Raw genomic sequence first — 25682 nt, 5'->3', positions numbered from 1 at the left:
CAGTCCCTCAAGGGGGCTTTGTAAATACTTTTTATTCTTTTAATGTTTTCTTTTATTTTCTTTTATTTTCATTTTTATTTTTTGGAGTGCTGAAAATGTTCAAAAATTGACTATCGTGTTGAAAACACAACTATATGATGAAACTGTGAACAACTGTTGTACACTTAGGATGACTGTATGGTATGTGAATATATTTCAATAAAATTACATTTTAAAAAAAGGAAAATGGATAAGGAACCTGTAATAAATTCATATAATGGGATCAAAAAGAACAAACACAATAAAAAGGAACAAACTATAGACATAGACAACAACATGAATGAATCTCTAAAACAGCAAAAAGAATACACACTGTATGATTCCACTTATGTGAAGTTCTAGAACAAGTAAAACTAATCGTGGCAGAAAAAATTAAAATAGTAGTTGCCACGAGGAGCAGGAGGGACCATTCTTGAATGAGGGCAATATTCTATATCTTGAAGAGATTCAGGTTAACAGATGATAAATGTTTGCTGAAAATCCACTAATTCACTTGAGATTTGTGCACTTCTTTGTATATGACTTCTATCTATTAAGAAAACTGTAAACAAGAATATATGCTATGTGAAATTAGGAACCACCTACTTAGTAAGTCAAACCCTCGATCCTGAGGCTTGCTCTTGTGAAACTTAGGGCTGTAAAAGGGAGGCTAAGCCTCCCTATAATTATATAGGAAGGCACCTCCAAGAGGCACCTCCAAAGAACTTCTTTTGTTGCTCAGATGTGGCTTTTCTCTAAGACCAACTCAACAAATAAATTTATTACCCCTCCCCCTTTGTGGTACACAACTCCCAGGGGAATGAATCTCCCTGGCAATGTGGCACTGAGGGATTGAAAATGCCTTCTTGACCAAAAAGAGGAAAAGAAAGGTAACAAAATAAGGTTACAGTGACCAAGAGATTTCAAATAGAGTCAAGAGGCTATCCTGGAAATTACTCTTATGCAAGCTCCAGCTAGATATCCCAAATGGCCACAGTATGCCAAGCCCTAACCAACAGTAGTACTGAAATATCTAGGTCCCTATTTGAGATTCTATAAAAGTTTCACTCACTAAATTTATCTCTCAAAAACTTAAATCCACCAGTGTTCCTATGACAGACAAGTCCTAAAACCCAGAGACAACAGCCTCTTTAAGAACAATCGGATGCAGCCTCCTTCCCCATAATGTAAACACCCCTTTTCAGTATGAACAAGTTTAGGGTGGTCACTGCCTAGACACCCCTGAAGATCGAGAAAGTGATTAAACGAGAGAAAGGGGTAGCAACAGACAAAGGATTTAACAAAGAATTACAAATACTGAACCTTTATATAAATTTTTTTTTAGATGCTACGGTATTAGAAGACCTAGAAGGAAATAACTGAAATGGTGGAACTGTAACCCATAACACTCTGAAATTTGCTCTATAACACTCTTTGAAATTTGCTCTATAGCTACTCATTATCTTGTACTTTGAAAGTTATCATCTTTCTGTATATATTTTACAATAAGGAAGTAACTGAAATTGTGGAACTGTAACCCGTAACATTCTTTGAAATCTGCTAACTACTTGCTAAATTGTACTTTGAAAGTTACCACTGTTAGTATATATGAATTTCACAATAAGAAAATGTATTAAAAAAACTGTAAACAAATACTGAACACTAGCTAACGATATTCATGCTGAAATATTTAGGGGGAAGTGCACAGTTTACTAAGATATGCATATAAAAAATAAGACTAAATTAACATATGAATAGAGGCTGGATAGCTAAGAGAAAACAAGTATAGCAAGCTGTTAATAGGAGAATCTTGGTGGTATGTATTTGAATGTTTACTATACAATTATTTTGACTTTTCCATATTTTTTGAAAATTTTGTAATAAAACGTTGGGAAAAAAAAACTAGCATATAGGTTTGGACAGGTGATTTTTCAGCTGGTCATAGGATCCAAGTAGAGGTGTCCAGTAGGTGACTAGATGTTTAAGTATGGAGTTACAGGGGACAGTGATATCTAGATGCTATTTAAACCCAGGTAAAGTAAGCAAGGGTAATAACAGAAGTAGCCAATGGCAAGTGTGTGATTTTAGGCAGTAGTGGGCAGGGCCCTGATAACACTGACTCAAATGGCAAGAAAGCAAGTCCCTTTTCAATTCATAAGAACAGGCCAAGGAGCTAGAAGTAAATATCTGAAACTATCAAAGTGCAACCCAGTAGCGGTGATTCTTGGAGACAATTATGTAACTATGTAGCTTACATGTGGTGACAGTGTGCTTGTGAAAACCTTGTGGCTCACACTCCCTTTTCCCAGTGTATGGATGGAGGAGCAGAAAAATGGGGACAAAAACTAAATGAAAAATAGGATGGGATGAGTCGGGTGTTATTTTTTACTTTTTTTTTTTTATTCTATTTTAATTCTTTCTGGTGTAAGGAAAATGTTCAAAAATTGACTGAGGTGATAAATGCACAACTATAGGATGGTACTGTGAACAGTTGATCATACACCATGGATGACTGATTGGTATGTGAATATACCTCAATAAAACTGAATTTAAAAAAATAAAAAAAGAATAGGCCAAGGAGATAGTATGTTTGGTTCTAATACATAATTAACATCTTTCTCATGTTTGCTAAGTTCATTTTTAAGAGAGTAAGATGGTAACAAGTTAGATAGCATTTAATAACATTGTTTTGTTTTGATCATCCTTATTTTATGGTTAATTTCCATTTTTGGAAGGTGGCTCTCCATTTACCACAGAGATAAAAGTTTCCTTTACAAATACACATCGATGAAACAAGAAAAATCAATTTGAAAGACAATGTGAAATAAATCACAGCACAGGTTCTATGTACATAAGGCAACAAATGGTGAGATGGTAGGTGAAATACCTAAAGTTTGAGAAATACTGGCAGAGGACTTTACAGATTACAGAGTACTCTTTAAAAATGAACCACCACACAATGACCTTGCAAGGAAAGCTGACTGAGACACAAAGACGTGAGTACCAACTCATGCACACAGATTTCCAGCTATAAAACCTGAGAAGTGTAAGAACAATCCATCAAGTGAAGTGTCTAGACAATGAGAACCTGGAAAAACTGGAATAAGTATCTTGAATTGCTTGGATGCCCCCTGCTGCTGTGAGCACTGAATGGGACAGTGCCATGTCAGGGTCGAACTAGGAAACAGTAACTAGGGAACTATGAAAAAAAAAAAACTTCACAAGACCAGAATGCCAGATGTTTGCTGACAGCACCTCAAAGACCCTGGAAAGCAGAAGGCCACTGATTTGATGTCTCCAGTGGCCAGCACAGCATCTTCTGGCATGTAGTAAACCATTCAGTAAATGCCTGCCTGTTGAAGAAACTTAAAAACTGTACAGAACTGATACCCCCTCCTCTCTCTTCCTTGATATTAACAGCTAATATTTGTTATCTGTCAGCCACAGTTTCAAGTGCTTTACTGTATTCATTTAGTACTCACAACACTCACTGTGAAGGAGGAAAATTATCCTCTTCATTTTACAAATAAGAAAAGTGAAGCATCAAGGAACTCATTTGAGTACATTCAGCTAGTAAGTGACAGAAGTCAGAGTTCCCACCCTGGCATTCTAAATCCAGAGCCAGGGCTTCTAACCATTATGCCACACTGAACAAATAGGAGGGTTCTCTCAAAACCACCACTACCACCAGACAGGGTCACCAAATGCTTTACATAAAAATATTTCCTAATTATCATAAGAAAGTAACTAGTAAATACAGAATCTCAACTTCAAGACACAGCTTAAAAACTCCTATTATTCGAAAATTTCCTTACAATAATCCACCCCCACAAGATCAGATGTTCCACAATTATGTTCCAACACATCACACTGCATTTGAACCCCCGTCTTCCTCGTAACTTAACAACTTACTGGAGACAGTAAGATGAACCAGCTACAGAGCAGGCATAAGCAATGTTGGTTGAACCCTAATCTTTCTCTCTGTCTCACAAAAGTCTAGTGCTGTAGGCATAATACAAAATATATGCTAACATGCAGGGGTTCAAAGGCTGGCATTTGGGAAAGATCAAGTCTCTACTTAAATCTGCACTAGCCAGAGGGAGACTCTTCTGGTTGAGCAGGTTTGCTAGAAGAGAGGACAGGGGTGTGGCCCCTTTCCCTTGGCCATTTCCAGAGAGCCAGAGCATGCCCTCCCATCCTACCTGCACGGGCGGGTCTGCGTGCTGGATGTTGTCTTGTAGGTGGCTCATGAGCATGAGGTCCCGGGCCTGGTACCAGCGGGAGTGCAGTGCATGGTGGTAGATGTGGCAGAGGATGGCACACGTGCGGATCCGGTCTGTGCGGTCCTTGGCGTAAATGTACTTGCACAGTCTCTCCATCAGCACAGCTGAGTCTTCACCCTCATTTTCTGCCTGGTCTTGCTCCGACTGGGGTGGGGGGTGGGGGGTGTTGTTAGAGAAGGAGGTGAGGCAAACACAATGGCTTCAAATGGCTTAAGCTCTTGCAATCGAAGCCAAGACTCCATCTTCATCAAGCTCATTCAAATCCCTCAGTGTCCCTCCCTGCTGCACCCTAGGAAGTCCCTAGGGAATAGATCTGCCACCAAATCCAGACAGGCAGGTAGGAAGGACCAGCATATCTCTTTCCCCTCTAGCACCACTGCTGAGCACTCACCTTTGAGGAGCCCTCAGGGGGGGCAAGCTGCCGCTGATGGGCCTTATAATCAAACTTGTAATAGGTATGGAGGATGCGCCTCAAGTAGACGCGGCAGATCTCCTCGGTCGTGCCCTTCTCTTCCAGGTAGCGCTGCACGCGCTCAATGATGGCACACACCTGTGCCTCATCCTTCAGGTGCTCCACGTACTCTGGCAGGGAAAATGCTCACCCTCATCTCGGTCCGGCCTCAGGCCTCCTTCCCAACCACCCATCCCCAGTCAGTCCCATTACTCCTTTCTGCACCTATGAGAAATAACACCTCTCCCAGGACGTACAACACTCTCACCCCACTGCTCAGAAAAAAAATCCCAACTCCTTCCCTTGGCCAATAAGGGTGCGCAAGCTCTTGCCTTATTTCTCATGATTCTCCCATTCTCTTCCTCATCTCCAGCCACACTGGCCCCTTTCTATTCCTGGGTCATGCCATGTTCACGTCTGTTTCCCCTGCCAGGCACTCTTTCCTGCTAATTCTTCACCTGGTTAACCCCTCCTCATCATTCAGATCTCATTCCAAATGGCCCCCTCTCAAAGACGCTTTCCTTGGTCACTATCTAAAGCAACCACCATCTCCAGTCACACTCTACCACAATGGTCATTTTAATTTTAATTAGCACTTTACAGTATCTAAAATTATCTTATTTACTTTTGAACGACCTTTCTCCAGCACCAAAATGTAAGCTCCTTGCCCATGGAGAACCCTGGCTACCTTGCTCACGCCCACCTTGACTCAGTGGACACAGGCAGGCATTCTAATTTTTACTGAGTAAATGCCCTGCCCTTTCCCCTCCCGATGCCTCTGAGCCCAGCCAATCAAGACAAGTGGATAGATGCTTCATCTCGATGGTACCCAGAGCAGCAGCGTCATCTTGGAACTTGTTAGAAAAGCAATTTGTCTGGCCCCACCCAGACCTACTAGATCAGAAACTATGGGGGTGTGACCTAACAACCTGCATCTTAACAGGTCCCGCAGTGTGAAAGCTGGGTAGTGCTGGCTTTCCACACATTCCCATTTAGTATAATCCTTACCAACCCCAGAGAATTATCCCTGCACTTCTCCCCTTACCGAAGCCCAGGCTTGCTCAGACTCACCTTGGGAGTGAGGATCAGTATTCTGCATTATTTTGGTAAATTCCTCATCCATTCGTTCCACCAGAGTTAGGATACAGCCACGGACACGCAGTGGCTGAAGATGAAGGTAAAAGAGGGGTAAATAAATTAGCCCTGATCTCAGTCCCAAACCTCAACCCCTCTGTCTCCACTGAGCCTTCCCAAGGCAGACAACACATGCCACTCTATACCTACAATTATCTACCAATTCATCCACTTACCTGGTCAAGATTGTGCAGGTTCTCGCTCTCTTCAAGAATGTTTTCCCCAACAAATATGTTGGGGTTTGCAAAGAGAATGTCCATCAGTTCATTGATGCAGTCCAGGCACTTCTGCCACATCTCTGGCTGCCATGAGATCAGAGAGCAGAGTTAGAGGTGTGAGGATGGAACACAAGCAGGCACCTGTGAAGAGTCTCTTCACCATAAATCCACTGGGCCTTCAACTATCAAGACCATTTCCACAGCCCCCCAGTTTTAAGACACAAGGCACCTTCCCCTGACCCACCTAGCTCGGCCCTGAGATGCTCCTCTTTTTTCGCCCTCACCTTCATGTATGTGGCCAGGTTGGGGTTGTAGTCATACAGAGAGGCAATGATATTGAACTTGATCTTGACAACGACTCCCTCCCCTAGGTTGTTTTCTGAAGCAATCTGAACCAGCAGCTGTAGCAGCTCAATCTGGGCGGCACTGAGTGAGGATTTGGAGACAAATCAAAAAGCCTCATCCTGCCACATACCATGCCCTCTTCAGACAAGCAAGGCAGCCTCATTCCAATATTCCTCTCCTCACCCCTGGCATATGTGCCTCTCCTTTATAAATTCGAAACAGAAACAGCAAGAATGCTAAGGATCCTGGAATGACAGAAAATGCTTTCACATTCACCATTCTATGTAGTTATAGAATAACTAAAGAAGATGAGCATATTTCCATTTTACAGATGGAAAACAGTCCCAAAAGGTTAAGTGACTGATCTGCAGTCACAAAGAATAAATGGCAGAAACTGGACCTGCATGCTGCCAAACACTTTTCCTTCTACTACAGTCACACCCAGATCCTTTCAAAGCAGAACTATTTCCCTACCAATCTCCACCCAGCATCCTAGAGAAGAACTCTGAACCTGTAATCCACAGCCTAGATCCACAAATCTTACCGATCAGTTCCCTTCTTGCCTCTTGCCTGTAGGATCTCATTCAATTTCTTGATGACCACAGCATGGGTGATCTCAGTTCCCTTGGCAAACATTTTTGGCTTCTCCTAGGCAACACAAGTTCTGTCATGTGCAAGCCAATAGGACCCCCTTCTCCTCTTAAGTTTTCTCCCAACCTGACCAGGAAAGCACCTGTATGCTCTTCCCAAATTGTCCCTCAATTCATTTTAACCTCCAAATTCTCACCTTCACGAGGGGCACTCCACCCCGGACCCGTTCCCATTCCCCGCCTTCATTGTCTTCCTCCTCCTCATCCAGGCGCTTTGATTTCCTATCATGCTTCTTTTTGGCTTTGTCCTCCCGTTTCTTCTCTGCTGCCCTCTTGTCCTCCTCTGTGGTGGGGGCCCTGCCAGAAGACATGGGAGAGGATGATAAAGCAGCACCCTCCCCACCTCTGAGGCTTCCTTCCTCCCATGTGCTTCATCTTTTCTTCCATCAAGTACTAAAGTCCAAGTGACACAAGACAAGATCAGAGGCAGAGTTAACCAGAACCATAACCAAAGAAAAAATCACTTTGATAATTGGGCTAATTACCAAAGTCTACCACCATTTCATCCCCACTGAGAAATTCTTGAGTGGACTGACAAAACAGGTTCAATAAGGGTGAGGTGTCAGACAGCCCACTGGAGACACAGAAACAGCCTGTCACATGTTGCTCCACAGCTAAGCCCCAAGATTTCTCAATAATCCATAAACAAAAGTGAAACTGTTTTCTTTGATACCAGTTGGTATGTTCAGACTAACTGCTAATTAGCTGCCAACCAATCATTTTACCAAAAAAAAAAAAAAAAAACAAAACAAAAAAAAAAGGGGCAAAAAATGCTGCTCCCAGGCTGTTTTTATTCTCTTTTCATATGACAATAGATCAATCTAAATTCCAAATTTGAAAAAAACAAAAAAACTCTTCACCTAGAAGCACACAATTATCTAAACTGACTCAAGAAGGAATAAAAACTTTCAAGACCTATAACAAGTAAAGAGATTGCATTAGTAATCAACAAAGAAAAGTCCAGAACCAGATGGCTTCACTCGTGAATTTTACCAAAGAATTAACACTCAAACTCTTCCAAAACAATGAACTGAAGAGAAAAAGAATGATTCCTAATTCATTCCATGGAACTGACATCATACTAAAACCAAAACCAGACAAAGGTATCTCTGTCTCTTACTTACACACACACACACACACACACACACACACACACACAAGTACAGACCAATATCCCTAATGAATACAGATGCAAAAATCCTCAACAAATCACTAGCAAAATGAATCCAATAGAACAGTAAAGGGATTATATACCAAATACAAGTGGGATTTATCCCAGTAATGCAAGGATGGTTCAATAAGAAAATCAACTAATATAGTACACCACATTAAAAGAATGAAGGAAAAAAACCATATGATCATCTCCATTGACATGATCATCTCCAAAACACCTTTGACAACATCCAGAACCTCATCTTGATTAAAAACACTCAGAAAAATAGGAATAGAAGGAAACTTCCTCAACATGATAAAGACGATATTTGAAAACCCATAGCTAACATCATACTCAATAGTGAAAAACTGAAAGCTTTCCCCCCAATATCAGGAACAAGACCAGGATGCCCACTTTCACCATTACTATTCAACACCATACTAGAATTCTAGCCAGAACAATTAGGCAAGAAAAAGAAAGAAAAGCCATCGACACTGGAAAGGAAGAAGGAAAACCTTCCTTATTTGTAGATGACATGACCCTTTGTATAGAAAATCCCAAGAACTTCACAACAAAGCTACTAGAGCTAATAAACAAATTCAACAAAGTGGTGGAGTACAAGATCAACACACAAAAACCAGTCATGTTTCTAAATACTAGTAATGCAATCTGAAAAGGAAATCAAGAAAAATATTCCATGTATAATAGTAGCTAAAAGAATCAAATATCTAGGGATAAATTTAACCAAGGATGTAAATGACCTGTACACAGAATACTACAAAACACTGTTGAAAGAATTAAAGATGACCTAAATAAATGGAAAGACATTCTGTCCTCATGGTTAGAAAACTAAATATTGTTAAGATGTTGATTTACAGATTCAATGCAATCCTAATCAAAATTCCAACAGTCTTCTTCACAGAAATGGAAAAGACAATCACCGAATTCACATAGAAGGACAAGGGGTCCCAAAGAGATAAAATGATCTTGAAAAAAAAAAGAATAAAGGACAACTCACACTCCCTGTTTTTAAAACTTACTGCAAAGCTACAGTAATCAGAACAGTGTGGTACTGGCACAAGGACAGACACATAGACCAATGGACTAGAACTGAGAGCTCACAAATAAACCTTCACATCTATGGCCAATTATTTCTGACAAGGGTCTACTCAAATGGGAAAGTCTCTTCCCAAATGGTGCTGAGAAAACTGGATGTCCACATGCAAAATAAAAGTGGACCCCCACCTGACACAATATACAAAAATTAACTCAAAATGGATCAAAGAACGAAAACTATAAAACACCTAGAAGAAAACAGGGGATTATCTTCAAGTCCTTGTATTTGGCAATGGATTGTTAGACTTGCCACAAAAACACAAAGCAACAAAAGAAAAAAATACATACATAGGGCCTCAACAAAATTAAAAACTTTTGTGCATCTAAGGACTTTATCAAGAAGGTGAGAAGACAACCTACAGAATAAGAAAATTTATCTGGAAATCATGTATCTGTTAATAGTTTAATATCCAAGGAAATTACCCCATTTTACAGATGAGAAAACTGAAGATTAGAAAGACAAGTAACTAGTCTGTTACCACAATAGGCGTCAAAGTGAGATATGTATCCAGTCCACACACAATGAGTGCTGCTGAGTTAACTATTTAGACTCTGGAACCTTCAAAATCCCATCTCTAGGAATCATTATTAGCTTTGTGACCTTACTAATCATTCAACTCTCTGAAATCCCTCTGTAAAATGGGAGCAGTTGGCTTCTACAACCTAAAAGGACTCCATGGAAGCCACAACAACCCTCAAGATGATTAAGGGCCTCCTACCTTTCCCACTGCAGCCCTAGGTCCCACTAGTTTTCTTACTTTTTAAGGAATTTTGAGGCTAGGGCAGTCTGTTTCCCTTCTTCTTCCTCTGAGTCTGAATCAGAAGATGTGGAACCTGTGTCCCAGTCTTCATCATCTTCTGAATCTTCTGAGTCCTCTTCTTCATCCTAAAGGGAAAGGAGAGCGTCCGCAGGAAAAAGATAGGGAGACTGACTAGTCTACCTGCTCCCTCTGCTGACACATTTCAGGGATTTTCAGGAGCAGAACAAGAGTAGTTTTTCATGGAATCAGGATGTCAAGAGCCGGAATGGACCATCAAGACCCAGAGAGAAATAGTGATTTCCACCAGGGACACACTCCCCAGAGGCAGAGCTGGACTCAGAATCTAGTTCTCCAGATTCCAGTTTGTTCAGGGTGCTAATACAGCACGAAGCCTGTTCTCAAACAGACTCCACTAAACCCCATCCCTCTCAACCCTAGTCTTGTGAGTTGCCCCAAAATGGTCTCTGGCAGGCAGATCACATCTCAGTCTAACCCTAGCTCATACCTCCATCTTTTTGAGGAACTTGCGACTCTCCCCAGAAGGAGCTTCTGATTTCTTCTTTAGGAAAGCTGCAGCACTGACTCCATCCTCATCCTCATCCTCATCAGAAGAACCTGGAGAGAAAACGGAGAGAAAAAACTAAATTGGAGAAGAGCAAGGACAAAGGACAACCAAGAAACCAAGCCAAGAAAGCCCTAACTTTGGATCTTCCTAACTATTTGCAACAAGAGTCTCCCCTCTCACCTTCTGAATCCTCCTCATTCTTCTCAGCATCTTCATCTGCAGATTGCTCAGGATTCTGGACAAAGGAAAATCAGGGAATAATTAAGGATGCCTGTCAAGCATCAACCCACAACTCCATCCCAGACAATTATGTCATGATTCCTTTTCCAGTTACATGTCCCATTTGAAAATACGTTTATGAGTCTCTATCATGGGGTCACCATCTCTACAGCTCAAAAAGTCTGCCTCTAGCATCCCCACCTGCTTGTAATTTGTGATATGAGACTCAAAATCTCGGTTATATTTCCGGATCTTCTGGCGCAGGGTGCTCAGAGCCTTGGCGTTGTTCTTATTCATCTTCTTCTTCCCTTCCTTATCTTCCCACAGCTAAAGGAAAACAGAAGGAAGAAAAGGAGAACAGCAATCTGAGACTAGTATTCCCTAAACTTCAGGTTTCCCCTACCACTTTCGTGAGTCCTGCTATGTTGTACACCATCTATACTACTTCTTAACTCCACCTGTTAATTTACTTTCTAAAGATTCTTTACAAATTCCCACTAAAATCACAAATAAGAGGTAATAATAAAAAATAAAACAAAATTTGGGACCTTAAAAAAAGTTTCTGTTTGTTTTATCTTCCTATTTCTTGTTCTGTGGGAGACACTGGATAAGGCAAACAACTCCAAGGAGACACGATCCTTGAAAGTGGTTTAGGAGCCAGCCCCAGGCCCACATCCTCCTTCCTGATCCCTCCTTACCCACAGGCATCACACCTCATTAAGATAGTCCTCCAGGTCAGCCAAGATCCGAATATAGAACCGGGGGACACCTTCCTTGTCCACAATGCTCTTGGCCTTTCCATAGGCTTTTCCCAGGAGCTCAAACTCTTCCAGGCACTTAGTGACATCTCGAATTTTCATGGCATTCCGGATGGTCCGGATAAGGTTGGTTAGCTCCTCGAACCTGGGTTGGGAGCCCAAGACCACATTGGACATTGCCACCATCACCCACCCAGATAACTCACCACTGCTGCAAAGCCTCCCCCCAACCTCACCATGATTTAAAAACCACCAGCCTCACCTCTTGTCCTTGGCACTTCGGACAACCCTCTTGGTATCTTCTTCATCCTCACTCAACAACAATGGCCTGTATAGAAGGATCAGAAATCATTAGCCTCCCTACCTAGTTCTAGTCTTTCCAAGTGATCTCTATTTCTCTTCTCTGACAGGGCAGGTAGAACTGCATAACTTGGGCCATTCATACCACAGTTGTCCTCTTTTGGACTCTTCCTCTCCAGAGCCTCATCACATACAACTCCAACCTTTTAAGTCTACCTCAAGCATGACCTTTTATCAAACACTGTAAGGGCATACAAAGTTGACAATTTCTACCCCCTCAAAATTAAACAAATGAAGATACTTATTTACTGTGTAGTGAGCCCTTTAAATACTTGAGAAAAGGGTACTTCTACTGGCTTTAAGGAGCTAGTACCTGAACTAGGTCTTATAAAGCCAAGTATCCCAAAGTGTGGGAAGCCAATGGCAAGGAAAAAATCTCAATGGCCTTAACACCTCCATTACTACTTATCTTTAATACTACGTGAACATGTCCCAGACTCACAGCATTCAGCTGGCAACAGTATCTCCATTCATGTTTCCACTTTATTCATTTTTCCAATTTCTGCTTTATGGAAATGATGTTGGTTTTCCACTTATGGCAGTGATATAGAATCATTTTTGTATAGGGGTGTCTGTGTTATATTTTTTTCTTTTTTTTTTTTTTTTAACATAATAGTAAGGTTAGCACAGGTATACAGCAAAAATAATGAAGGTGATATGTGAATGACAGAAGTCTGAGAAACATTTCCCTGTTTCAAAGGATGAAAAGAATTTTAATTTGCAGATGGACTAAAGATATTTCAAGTGGAGGTAAGCAACAGATACTTAAGAACCTGTCAGGGTATCCACCAGTCATTTTAGACTTCCTTCTTTGATTAGCTAAGGGCCACTGGGACTCTCCTGGCGGTAAGAGAAACTATGACTTTTGGAGTTTTGGTAAAGACCAGTCCAACGTCGTGTGAGAAGGGAAAAGAGGAGGTACAGAGGCCGTGGACATGCAGACCAGTTAAAAAGCTGATGCAGTAGACCCAACCAGCGGGAAACTTCTCTGTGCCTTGCACCCGGTGGCTAGGCTCCCACTTCCCGGCATTCTAAGCGTGAAGGCTGTCCTTACGACGCTGCTCGGGTCCCCTAAACCCTCAACATCTTCAGAACCTAGTCGCCATTCCTCTCCCACATATACGGCCTTCCATAGCCAGCCCGAACCACCGCTCCAAGGCACAGGCCCTCACTCACTGTTTGCCGTAGTTACCCCCGACAGGTTTGGTGACCAGCTCCTCCCCGGACAGGGACGACTCGGACTCGCTGTCGGAACCGGTGGTGAAAAATCGCGACATGGCGACGGGGTTGAGGGCCTGCGGCAGGCGCGACCGGAGCTGTGAGAGAGAGGGTCGGAGCGTCACAGGCCACGAGAAGGGGACCGGGCCATCTCTCGACCCGCATCCTTCACCGTCCCCACACGTACTCGGACCCGGGTCCGCCTCCTCGAACCACAAGGCCCAAGAAATACGTACCACCTGAGCTCACGAGTCACACTGCGAAGCCTACCCAGCGGAAATGCAGAGAAAAAAGGCGGTACCCTACCATCACTTCCGGGAGGCGCCAACGAACTACACTAGCGAACTACAACTCCCACAGGCCTTCGCGCCGCAACAGGAACCTGGGCTCTAGAAGCCCCTTAGCGTCTGGTTTTAAAACATGCAGTTACCCGGGCCTCACCATCTGAATTACGGAATCAGAATCTCCGGGTCAAGAGTTTAACTTTCTTTAAAGGGCCCAAGTGGTGTTTTGTAAACTTCGAGTAAGACTATTTAGATTTGAATCCTGACTCTGCCACTTACTAGTTGTGTGAAGTTGGGCAAATTTCTTAACCTCTGTGTGCTTCAGTTTCCCGTCGCTAAACAAAAAAGGGCAAGGATAGCACCTACTTCATAGGGGTGTTATGACAATTAAACGACTTAGTACATGTGAAGCATTTAAGACAGTGCCTTGTACAAAATAAATACTAGCTAGTATTCATTCATTATTCTGCAATTTTTAGTGAGCATTTATTATGAACCATTAGTGTCTAGGCACTGGATACAGCAGTGAACAAAAGAGACAAGGTCTCTGATTTCACATTCTAGTGGAGTGACATAATTAAAAAGTAAACAAATACAAGGTAAATCTAGATAGTAATAAGCACCATAAAGTCATTGAAGTGGTTAGAGAGGAAGATTATTTTGGATAGGCTGAAGAGGTGACATTTGAGCTGAGATCCACGAAAAGAAGGAGGGAGCCGTAAGTCAGTTCAGCTGGGGACAGAGCCTTCCTAGCAGAAGGAACAGAAAGTACAAAGGCCCTGAGGCAGAAATGAGCTTAGCTAGGTTCCAGGAATAGAGAGAAGGTAGTGTGCTGTCAGCAGAGTGAGCAAGATGCTCAAAGTAGACAAGGGGGGGGGGGGGTACCAGATCTACCATGCAGGCCATGATAAAACATGTGGATTTAAATCTAGGTGGATTAGGAAAGCTTTCATAGTAGGGGGAATAGCAGAGCAGGGATTGTTTTACATTTTAAATGGTTGTTTCATTCATTCAGCATTTGCAGTTTTCCCAGCCCTGTGCTTAGCTTTTCAGGCACAATGCTTCCCTGAAAGAAAAGTGAGAATTAGCAGAATAAGGGGGGAAAGGAGGCCACTTTAGGTAGAGGGAACAGTATGAACAGAGTCCTGGAGGCAAGAAAGTTCAGGGCACATTTAGTGTCAGGTGTATTGGGATTAGAAAGTGGCAGGGCTTCTCTACACACCGTTGCCTGCCTCCCCTGTTCTCTCTTCTCTCATTCTCTCCTTCCTTCTCTATCTGTCTCTCTCTCTCCCTCTTTCTCATTCCTGTTGTCCCATACACCACAGATCTACTTGGTTGTGACATCAACCCCTTCACCTCCCAAAATAGAAACAGGAATTGCCAAGGGAACCTGAGGGTCCTGGGTAAGGCAGATTGAATGAGCTGAGGATGATCAATGTCAATGAAGAAGAAGAAATGCATATTTAATTCACATTAAAGTAAAAGCTACTGATTTTAGAGTGGCTTCCTGTTACTCCCAAGAGCCTGATCATCCTTAAAGGAAAAATCATACCAAACTTTTTACTTTTTACTAATTCTCTACTAAGTTGAATTTCAAATTAATGGGGAGGGGTTTTCTCCAGTAAAGTTGTATTGAAGTATATAACACAGATTCAGGTGAGCAACAGATCATAAGTGGACAGCTTGATGAATTTTCAAAAAGTGTAACCAGCAGTACATCAAGAAATAGAATGTGACCAGACTGCCATTACTGAAAAGCTGCCTTCTCCTATCCGCCTCCAGTCACAATCCAACAGACTTAAATGTTATTTTTTATTGTGAAATGTCTCAAACATAGAGACAAGAAGGGAGAATATTCTAATGAATGTCTATGTACCCGTAACTCAGCATTGTCAAAGCTTAATACATTGCCACATACCACATTTGCTGCAGTCCCCCACTTTTTTTAATAATAAAGATCATTTATTTACTGCATATAACAGAATAACACCATCCAATTAGAAGAAAAAGATTAGTTTTTCAATGTTAGGGCTTGTAGAGTTTTAGAGGAAAATAGAGTGTACAATAATCTTAACATCATATTTAGAATAAGATACTATAATTCATAAGAATTGGGCAGGATCAATCTATCAATACCCTTTACCACATATATTTTCAAAAGACACAACCTGAACCAGATCAGTTGTAATTTGTACTAAATTAGTAGGTGTGGCCCTTTGTAGAATGGGAGCATTGTGGTTGAATCAAAATTTGTTGAAATTGTGTCATCATAAGTATAGATGACAGTTAATAGTAACTTTTGGGGGAATTATTTAAAGGCACAGTGTGAAGTTAAGGACTATACTGATATACAAACTCAAGCCAATCACGTTGATGCTTGATATACAATAAGGCCAGCCTGTTATATCTGCAGTTACAGTTAAACAGTCCCAGAAAGTGAGCCCTAGCAATTTATTTTACTCCCACTTCTGACTTTCAGCAAAACCCCATTACATTCATGATCGGTTGTGTTGTGGAGAGGAATTAGTTCTTAAAAGACTTTAAAAGCTGAGAAGTTAGCTCTCTGAAGAGAACTTAGTCATGACTTTAAGAATAAGGATCAAAGTGGTCTCTTCAAATGGGCTTCTTGGACTATCGCCATTGGTCACCAGCCTTCTCAAAACTGAACCCCACGACAACTTAATGAACTGGGGGAAAAGGAGGGGGAGGTGGAGAACACATTTTTAAACAAGTTTTAAAGTGGCTCTTTCAAGTCTAAGAAGCCTTCTGCCTCAAAGTTCTGAAATGATTGACTAAATTTATAAAAGACCTTAATTTAGCAATGAGCTTTTTCCCCTTTTGTTTCAGTTATTCAAAATCCACTTTGGTTGTAGGAATAATATATCTGTCATTCAGTCTTCACCATGGTTTTCTTGTGATAGTGAAGTATTGTACCTGTTACTCAGATATTTAAAGACGGCATAATCACAAAAGTATAAGAACTGTAAGATCATTGGTGGTCATTAAAGTTGTTACTATTCTTGTCACTCAGGTGTATGAAGCAAGGCTCCAAGTCAGAGCAGTCACAGCTCCCGAGTCCCTTGTCTTCCACACATACTGGAGTTGAGCAAACTGCCTGGCCACACTAATGAAAGTACATAAATTCATTCCCAGATCTATGATCCACTTCTGCAGAGTGAGGACAAACCAAGAAGACAAGCAGCGAAGTAAGGTGCAGCCTGTTTCACGTCCTGCTAATATAAAGAACACAGAGTAGGAAGATGATATATTGTGCAATGAGAATGGGATACTCCGGGTAGGTCAGCAGCGGGTAACCATAGTAACACTGATACCTGAGAAACACCAAGAACCCCGCCAGCTCCGAGAAGTAAACCCGGGAAGCTGAGGCCCCGCGCGCCTCGTGCGGCCAGCGGAGCCGCGATCTGCGCAACTTGAACGCGGCGCACGCGCCCAGGGTGCTCCCCCTTTGTTAGTTTGTTTGTTTAGTGGATCAAAAATTTATTCAGTAATATAGATGGAATACGGACTTATACACAGAATGATCTGATAATTATTTCCTGTGTAATTCTGCCCATTAGTAACACTTAAGTCAAGAATTTGATAAACGTTTCATTCAGTTGCAGTACATGTTTCTGCGTGATTTGATCAACAAAAAAATATGTACACATCAGGTTTTTTCCCTTTTTTTTTCTTTCTTTTTTTAAGAGCAGCTCAGTGATTTGGGGGTGGGTTAGTACAATACAGAGAACCTAAGGGGAAGTACAAAATAGCACTTAACACCAATGCCATCACATATGGTTACTCATCACATACGGTTACAACAAAGGATAAATTAATTTTCCCATTACTAAATTTTTTAGAACATAAATCAAAGCCATTAACTTGAACTTGAGGTATATGCACAATACATACACAACATTATGCAAAATAATTTTCATAAGTAACACTACACATTAAAATATTGGGAACTGAATATCTGTGCTGATTTGTATTTTGGCTTAATAGAACAAGAAGAGAAAGAACAACATTTAACTGGGGAAGTTTATACTAATAACAAAGCTCTTAAAGTTAACAATGTCTTCCTCCTTTTGTACTTAACCACAGTCTACACAATGTCCTGAGAGGGTTCATTATGAGAAAAATGTCAGTCGCAGCTTTAAGAGCTTACTTTGGAAGGAACTAATGAGAAAGCCAATTAGAAGGTGAGGCTTCATCTTTGTTTTCAAATAAGAGGTCTTAATTTTTCTTCTTATAGAAAAAGTTTAAATCAGTTTATTATAAATATATCTAAATCATTAATTTTGCAGCTTTCAGGAAAAGTCTAGCACTTTGTTTATAGAAAGTCTATGAGAAGAGGTCAGTAGAGATCATCTAATCTTAAATCATGACATCATTCATCCAAGTCCTTGGCACAATCCCCCACTTGTAAGAGCACAGCATGCCTGGATATACCACTGGTGATCTTTAATAAATTTAGTTTCAAAAACTACAGTTTTTGCTATAGTCATACATTCTTAACATCTCGTTCGATTAGCAAAAATCAGCAATCCAGCTTTTCGTAGGTCCTCATGCAATAACATTTTATACAGTTCTTCTCTACAGAGACCCTTTCTGTCTATACTGTTCACAACAACTATTACAAACTCAGTGTTAGTATAGTGTTCCAGGAAGAACCAAGAGATTCTTGGCCACCAATATCCCACATTAGGAAACATGTATTATTAACAACTGTCTCTTCTTCATTCACAGTAAATTGGTAAAGGATGGTAGTTTTCCCTACATTATCCAGTCCAACAATGATAACTTTGTGCTCTTGGTAATTGAACAGTCTCCATATCCTGGTGAAGAAAATTTCCACTCCCGAGGAGCGGAACCCCCTCCAGTCCCTGCCGCCTGGCCTCCCCCAGTTCAGGCTGAGGGGGAGGAGAGAGACAAGCCAGAGCCTCCGCATCTGCTGCTGCTCCTCCTCCAGGGCTGGCCACTGCCTGCTTCTCGGGAGCCCGAGGGAGGCAGAAGCCCAGGTCGCCCTGCCCCGCGGGACCTCTGCACCCCTGCACGCCCCTGGCTCCCAGACATCGCCGCTGCATGGCTGCCACGAGCCTCGCGGGCCACCGTCCTCCCCCAGTTCCCCTCGGGCGGCTGCCCACCCCCGCCTTTGTTTTTAAAGAATAGAAAAATTAAAACACACTTGGTCTCAACTCAGCTACAAGCAGGGGACCCGGGGTACCGGAAACTTATTCGGGTTCCCAGCTCCGGGGCCGCCGCACCCCCAACAGCCAGCCCCCGCGGCGAGCAGAGCTAGGCGCGCGTCCAGGGCCCGCAGCTCCCGAAGTCAAGCGCGCCCCGGGGCGTGGAGGACCGCGGAGGGGCTGAAGGCGGCCGAGAGCCGGGAACGGTCGGCGCCGCTGCCCCTGGAGGGAAAGCACACCAGCCCCAAACACGACGAAGGTGCGCTCCAGGTCACCAAGAAAGAAGGCACGGGCACAGAGACGCCCGTGATTGGAGACCCTGTCTTTGTCCACTACACCGGCTGGAGTTTGACGGCACCAAGTTTGCCTCCAGTCTGGTCCGCAAGGACAGATTCTCCTTTGGCCTGGGAAAGGCTTGGGACATCTCCGAAGCAACCATGAAGGTGGGGTGCATATGCCTACAGTTCGGGGTGGGGGGGAGTGCAGGAAAGGCAGTCTTCCGGTCCTCTGACGATCACCCCCCCGCCCCCATCTCAATGCCTTTGTGTTTTTGAAGTTAAGTTGTTTGAGTTCAAGGAGAAGACCTGAGGGAAAATGAAGATGGCAGAACCGTCTTTAGAATAGAGTCCAGGTAAAGGCTCTGCCACGTGGAGGTGGCACTGAAGGACAGATCTTTGACCCCACAGGGGCTCGGCTTTGAGATGGGTGAGGGGGAACATCTGGGTCTCCCTTTGGGGCTGGAGAAAGCCATGCAGGGCATGGAGAAAAGAGAACACTTTTGGCAGTGTTGGGAAGGAAAAGCTCCAGATGCCACCACAGGCTGTGCTGAAAAATGAAGTGCATCTCAAGAGTTTTGAGAAGGCCAAGGAGTCCTGGGATGTGAGTGTGGAGGAGAAGCTGGAGCAGAGAGACATCATGAAAGAACCGAGAATAGTGTGCATCAAGGAAGACAGGTACAAGCAAGCTTTCCTGCAGTACAAGAAGACTGTGTCCAGGCTGAATATGAGTTACGTTTTTCTAATGAGGAAGTGCAGAAAGCACAGACCCTTCCACTGGACTCCCACCTCAACCTGGCCATGTGTCATCTGAAGCTACAGGCCTTCTCAGGGGCCATTGGAAGCTGCAACAAGGCCCTGGAACTGGATAGCAACGAGAAGGGCCTCTTCTACAGGGGAGAGGCCCACCTGATGGGCATAACTCTGACCTAGCATACAGGCTGACTTCCAGAAGGTTCTGCAGCTCTACCCCAGGAACAAGGCCCAGCTGGGTGACTGCCAGCAGCAGATCTGCAAGCAGCTCTCAAGGGAGAAGAAGCTCTGTGCCAACATGTTTGAGGGGCTGGCTGAGGAGGAGAGCAAAGACAATGCAAACACAGCTGCAGGAGACCATCATGCTGACACGCAGGTAAAAGACTAGTGGGTCTCAGGTGGAGACAGAGCAGAGCTTCTCCCCAGCCCTCCTCCTGCAGCTGCCTGCCTCCCCTGCTCCCTGCCCTCCTCCGCTCCCTGCCCTCCCCCACCCTGTTAGTTTTGTAAAAACTGAAAAATTTTGAGAGGAAAAAAGCAAGAAAAAAAATCACTTAGGCATCCTAGGATAATGGTGGTAGTGAATAAGGGTCACTGTACATTCATAAAGACCCTTAAGCATGTAGTATGTGCCAGGCCCTTCCTAATGGATGGTCTCTATTTTTAAATAATATGTGTACATGGTTATGAAATGTAAATGGTACAAAAGAATATACAGAGAAAAATAAATCTCCTTTCTACTCCTGCTCTCCAAATACAATTATCAGTTTATTGTGTAATCTCTGTCTATATATATAGATATAAATACATAAAAGGATATGGATATATGTGTGTGTAGGTATACATATGCATATATATTTTTTAGATCTGGTGTGTGTGTGGATGGATATATATATATATATATATATCCCATCCTTTTTCTTATGCAATCATAGCAAACTTATGTGTTCTTCTGTATTTTATGTCCTTATTCATGCATCTTGCAGCTCCTTCTATATCAGTGCATATGGATCTATCTTATTCTTTTTAATGGCAGAATATTGTTCCATTATATGATGTACCATATTGTATTTTCTAACTCCGATTGATGATTACCTCTTCTGAATCTTCACAACAATCCTGCAAGTCAGGTATTATTGTCTCTACTATAAGATGAGGATGTTGACACCCTACAAGGTCAAGTGACTTTCCCAAGGTCACACTGCTAGCCTGTACTCAAACCCAAACCTTATTCCACAGCCATCAGAACCATTGAGTGCTCTGTTGTTTTAGAGCTAGACCCTAACAGTTCCTGAGTTGGAAGAATATGGTTTTGGGAATAGGGTGGATGGGAAAGGAGGACAGCAGACTTAGCTTATTTGAGAATTTTATCCTTTGTGAGCATAAATAAGCTCTGGAACCAGAACCAAGTATAACATGGATGTTTTTATCTGGTAAAGTTTGTTAGGCACGGTCTTTGATGAGGTCCTGGATGGTCCTGGAGTAGGAAACACCACCTGGAGGTGCTTTGATCAATCTGGTGTCCCCAGTTCACGTGGGAGTGCATATTTCTCTTAGCAGATTGCTTCTCTTGGCGTGCTCGTAATAAGGCAACTAGCAAGCAGAAAGACAATAGTCATAGCTTACATTTGAATTGTAATTTCTAATGCAAACAAAAATCATTGGAAACTCATGACAAACTTGTAGGTAGGCAGGAAAAGCAGTTATTACTGAACTCATTTCACAGATGACAAAACCAAAACTAAGACATCGCAGGTGATGGCCAAGTGAGTGACAGAGTGGGGTCCTGAAACCAGGTCTTCTAATTCACAGGCCACGGGAGACTCTTCTGGATGCATTATTTTATTTTCTAATGTTCACCATGGTGGGATACATCTTAATTATGGAAGGGGACTGGGCTAAGGGAAGACAGAGGATGAAGCATGGGGGATGGGTGGGGTTAGGGTTAGGACTCACTCCTCCCTGGGCTAAAATTCTAGGTACCAGGCTCCTCCTCACTCACTCAAATCCAGCCACTAAGGCCTTGGCTCTGTCAGACCTTAGCCCCCCCGCCCCTTTTTAAGTCATTTTTTTAATTGTCGAATATAACATGTATACATAGAAGTGATAACTTTCCAAGTGCAATTTAATAAGTAGTTAGCAGATGTCAAAAAATATTGTGGGTTACAGTTCCACAGTTTCAGATATTTCCTTGTTATGAAATATAACATACATACAAAAGGCAATATCTTTCGAAGTATGATTTAACAAGTAGATACATAGGAAATTTCCAAATAACATGGTTTCAGTTATTTCTTTATGTGAAATATAACAAAAAGGTATGGCTTTCAAATTACAATTTAACAAGTAGCTATAGAACAAATTTCAAAGGATGCGATGTGTTAAAGTGCCACCATTTCAATTCTTTCCTTCTAGCTATTCTAGTACCCTAGCAACTAAGAAAAAGAAAATTATATAAAGATTCAGTTTCATAATCATTTGTTAAATTCCATCTTGTCTGTTGCTACCCCTTCCTCTAGTTTCACTTTCCTGATCTTCAGGGATGTCTAGGCAGTGACCACCCTAACCTGTTCATGTTGAAAAGGGGTGTCAACTTTATGAGCAAAGGGTACGCATCTAGTTTACCAGCACCCCCTTTTATTACGAATATTTTGAGACCCTTCCTTTATGATCTTTCTGACACATGCTATTTTATTTTTTTTAACTGTGTGTGTGTGTGTTTTACAAAATAGACTGTGAGCTTAAAGAAGACAGGGGTGGTGTCTTCTTATATGTGTCAGTATCCGTCTCAGTGCATCTCACATAGTTGGTGTTCAGTAATGTGCTCTGTTCATGGTTATTATTGAAATGTAGCATGCATACAGTCATGTTCATCTGGTGCACTAATCTGAAGGTTACTGTATACAGCTCAATGGTGCTTTTAAATCTGTTCATGTCCACATCACTGCAACCCAGATCAAGGTATTGAACCATCCCAGCACCTCTTAAGGTTCCCTTGTGCCCTTTCCCAATCTTTACCCTCCCTGGACATAATCACTGTTTTGACTTCTCTCTCAATCTGTTAGTTTTGTCTGTTCATGAACTTTATATAAATAGAACCATACAGTACTTCCTCTTTTGTGTCTGGCTTCTTTACTAAGTATAACATCAAGGAGATTCATCCATGTGTTTCCCTGTACCTGTACGTTGTTCTTTTTTTATTGAGAATTACTCTTCAATTGAATGAATTTGCCACAAGGTACTTATTCTTTCTCCTGTTGATTTGGGTTGTTTCCACTCCTGGGCTGTTAGAATAAAACTTTTATCAACATTCATTTACAAGTCTTTTGGTGGACATAAACACTCATTGTCTTGGGTGGAGTAACTGGGCCATAAAGCAAGTGCATATTCAGCTTTAGAAAATACTGCCAAGCAATTTTACAAGTGGTTGTACATTTTAAACTCCCATCAGGAGTAATTATAATACATACATATGCACACATATAATGCCCTGACTATATTTATAAAGGAGAAAAAAAGGAAATAATTTTTATTAAGCATATGTATTTCAATATGTAAATGCTGAGACATGATTCCCTTAGAAGATAGTCAGAGGTTTGCACCTGCTTGCAATGACATAGTTTTCATTATGCAATTTTATTGATATATATTCACATACCAGATAATCATTCAAAATGTACAAACAGTGGTTCACAGTATCGTCATATAGTTGTGCATTCATCAGCACAACCAATTTTTGAACATTTTCATTACTCCAAAAAAATTAAGAATAAAAATAAAAAAGAGCAACCAAAACATTCCTACCCCTTACCCTCCCCCCATTATTTATTTTTTGTCTTTATTTTCTTACTCATCTGTCCATACACTGGATAAAGGGCATGTCAGTCACAAGGTTTTCACAATTATACAGATACACCATAAAAGCTATATGGTTATTCAGTCTTTAAGAATCAAGGCTACTGGATTGCAGTTCAACAGTTTCAGGTATTTCCTTCTAGCTGTTCGAATATAGTGAAACTGAAAAAGGGATACCTGTATAATGCATAAGAATAGCCTCCAGAATGATCTCTCAACTTTATTTGAAATCTCTCAGCCACTAAAACTTCATTTTGTTTCATTTCTCTTGCCCCTTTTGGTCCAAGAAGGCTGTCTCAATCCCACAATGGCAGGGCCAGGCTCATTCCTAGGAGTCCTGTCCCTTGTTGCCAGGGAGATTTATCCCTGTCTAGAATCATGTCCCATGAAGCAGGGAGAGCAGTGAGTTTACCTGCAGAGTTGGCTTAGAGAGAGAGCAACAAAAGAGGTTCTCTGGGGTGACTCTTGGGCATAATTATAAGTAGGTTCAGCTTCTCCTTTGCAAGAATAAGTTTCATAAGGGCAAGCCCCAAGATTGAGGGCTTGGCTATTAAATTGGTAGTCCCCAATGCTTCTGAGAATATCAGAAATTTCCCAGGTGAGGAAGTTTAATATGTCCACATTTTTCCCCAGTCCCTCAAGGGGACTTTGCAAATACATTTTTATTCTCTGCCCAAATTACTCTGGGATGTATAGGGACATCACACTAACTTGTACAAACCAACAAGACCTCACTCCCTATTCAGGGTCATGTAATTACCATGTTTGAATAAACTGATCATACAAGTTAAATTAGATAGTGTGCTACAGACAATATAAATTTTGCTCCAAATAAACATCTCTTCCTTAGGTCTCACACAGAAGGTGAAGTTTTAAAATGCAGTCAGAGGCGGGGCAAGATGGCGGACTGGTGAGTTGTATGTTTTAGTTACTCCTCCAGGAAAGTAGGTAGAAAGCCAGGAACTGCGTGGACTGGAGACCACAGAGCAATCTGACTTTGGGTATACTTCATACAACACTCATGAAAACGTGGAACTGCTGAGATCAGCGAAATCTGTAAGTTTTTGTGGCCAGGGGACCCGCACCCCTCCCTGCCAGGCTCAGTCCCGTGGGAGGAGGGGCTGTCAGCTCCGGGAAGGAGAAAGGAGAACTGCAGTGGCAGCCCTTGTCGGAAACTCATTCTACCAATCCAAACTCCAGCCATAGATAGACTGAGACGACACCAGAGAATCTGAGAGCAGCCAGCCCAGCAGAGAGGAGACAGGCATAGGAAAAAACAGCACAAAAAACTCCAAAATAAAAGCGGAGGATTTTTGGAGTTCTGGTGAACATAGAAAGGGGAAAGGCAGAGCTCAGGCCCTGAGGCTCATATGCAAATCCCAAAGAAAAGCTGATCTCTCTGCCCTGTGGACCTTTCCTTAATGGCCCTAATTGCTTTGTCTCTTAGCATTTCAGTAACCCATTAGATCTGTGAGGAGGGCCCTTTTTTTTTTTAATCCTTTTTTCTTTTTCTAAAACAATTACTCTAAGAAGCCCAATACAGAAAGCCTCAAAGACTTGCAATTTGGGCAGGTCAAGACAAGAGCAGAACTAAGAGAGCTCTGAGACAAAAGGCAATAATCCAGTGGCTGAGAAAATTCACTAAACACCACAACTTCCCAAGAAAAGGGGGGTGTCCGCTCACAGCCATCATCCTGGTGGACAAGAAACACTCCTGCCCATCGCCAGACCCATAGCCCAGAGCTGCCCCAGACAACCCAGTGTGACAGAAGTGCCTCAAATAACAGGCACACACCACAAAACTGGGCATGGACATTAGCCTTCCCTGCAACCTCAGCTGATTGTCCCAGAGTTGGGAAGGTAGAGCAGTGTGAATTAACAAAGCCCCATTCAGCCATCATTTCAGCAGATTGGGAGCCTCCCTACACAGCCCAACAGACCAGAACCGCCCTGGGGGGACGGCATTCACCTGTGACATAGCACAGTCATCCCTCAACAGAGGAACAGGGGGTGCACGGCCTGGAAGAGGGGCCCACTTGCAAGTCTCAGGAGCCATACGCCAATACCAAGGACTTGTGGG

General features: G+C 42.3%; 1 protein-coding gene and 1 pseudogene across 1 annotated transcript in view; one reads left to right on the top strand and one right to left on the bottom strand.

Annotated features, from left to right (window-relative positions):
* Positions 1 to 13557, bottom strand: part of LOC119517672 (eukaryotic translation initiation factor 3 subunit C) — a 32081-nt gene extending 18524 nt beyond the window's left edge. The window contains exons 1-15 of the mRNA XM_037814577.1: positions 13486 to 13557; positions 13208 to 13347; positions 11934 to 11999; positions 11627 to 11816; positions 11115 to 11240; positions 10875 to 10929; positions 10635 to 10744; positions 10127 to 10254; positions 7237 to 7396; positions 6994 to 7097; positions 6389 to 6530; positions 6063 to 6188; positions 5824 to 5917; positions 4693 to 4883; positions 4221 to 4445 (exon numbers count right to left, since the gene is read on the bottom strand). Coding sequence (XP_037670505.1) covers positions 4221 to 4445; positions 4693 to 4883; positions 5824 to 5917; positions 6063 to 6188; positions 6389 to 6530; positions 6994 to 7097; positions 7237 to 7396; positions 10127 to 10254; positions 10635 to 10744; positions 10875 to 10929; positions 11115 to 11240; positions 11627 to 11816; positions 11934 to 11999; positions 13208 to 13308 — 1818 coding nt within the window. The 5' untranslated portion in view covers positions 13309 to 13347; positions 13486 to 13557. The remainder of the gene's footprint in view (positions 1 to 4220; positions 4446 to 4692; positions 4884 to 5823; positions 5918 to 6062; positions 6189 to 6388; positions 6531 to 6993; positions 7098 to 7236; positions 7397 to 10126; positions 10255 to 10634; positions 10745 to 10874; positions 10930 to 11114; positions 11241 to 11626; positions 11817 to 11933; positions 12000 to 13207; positions 13348 to 13485) is intronic.
* On the top strand, positions 13307 to 20507 carry LOC119517287 (annotated as a pseudogene).
* The last annotated feature ends 5175 nt before the right edge of the window (positions 20508 to 25682 follow it).

This window comes from Choloepus didactylus, chromosome 21 (genome assembly GCF_015220235.1).
Source record: "Choloepus didactylus isolate mChoDid1 chromosome 21, mChoDid1.pri, whole genome shotgun sequence".
NCBI lineage: Eukaryota > Metazoa > Chordata > Mammalia > Pilosa > Megalonychidae > Choloepus > Choloepus didactylus.
Note: the sequence above shows the minus strand (reverse complement) of the source record. Positions and strands in the feature narration are given on the sequence as shown.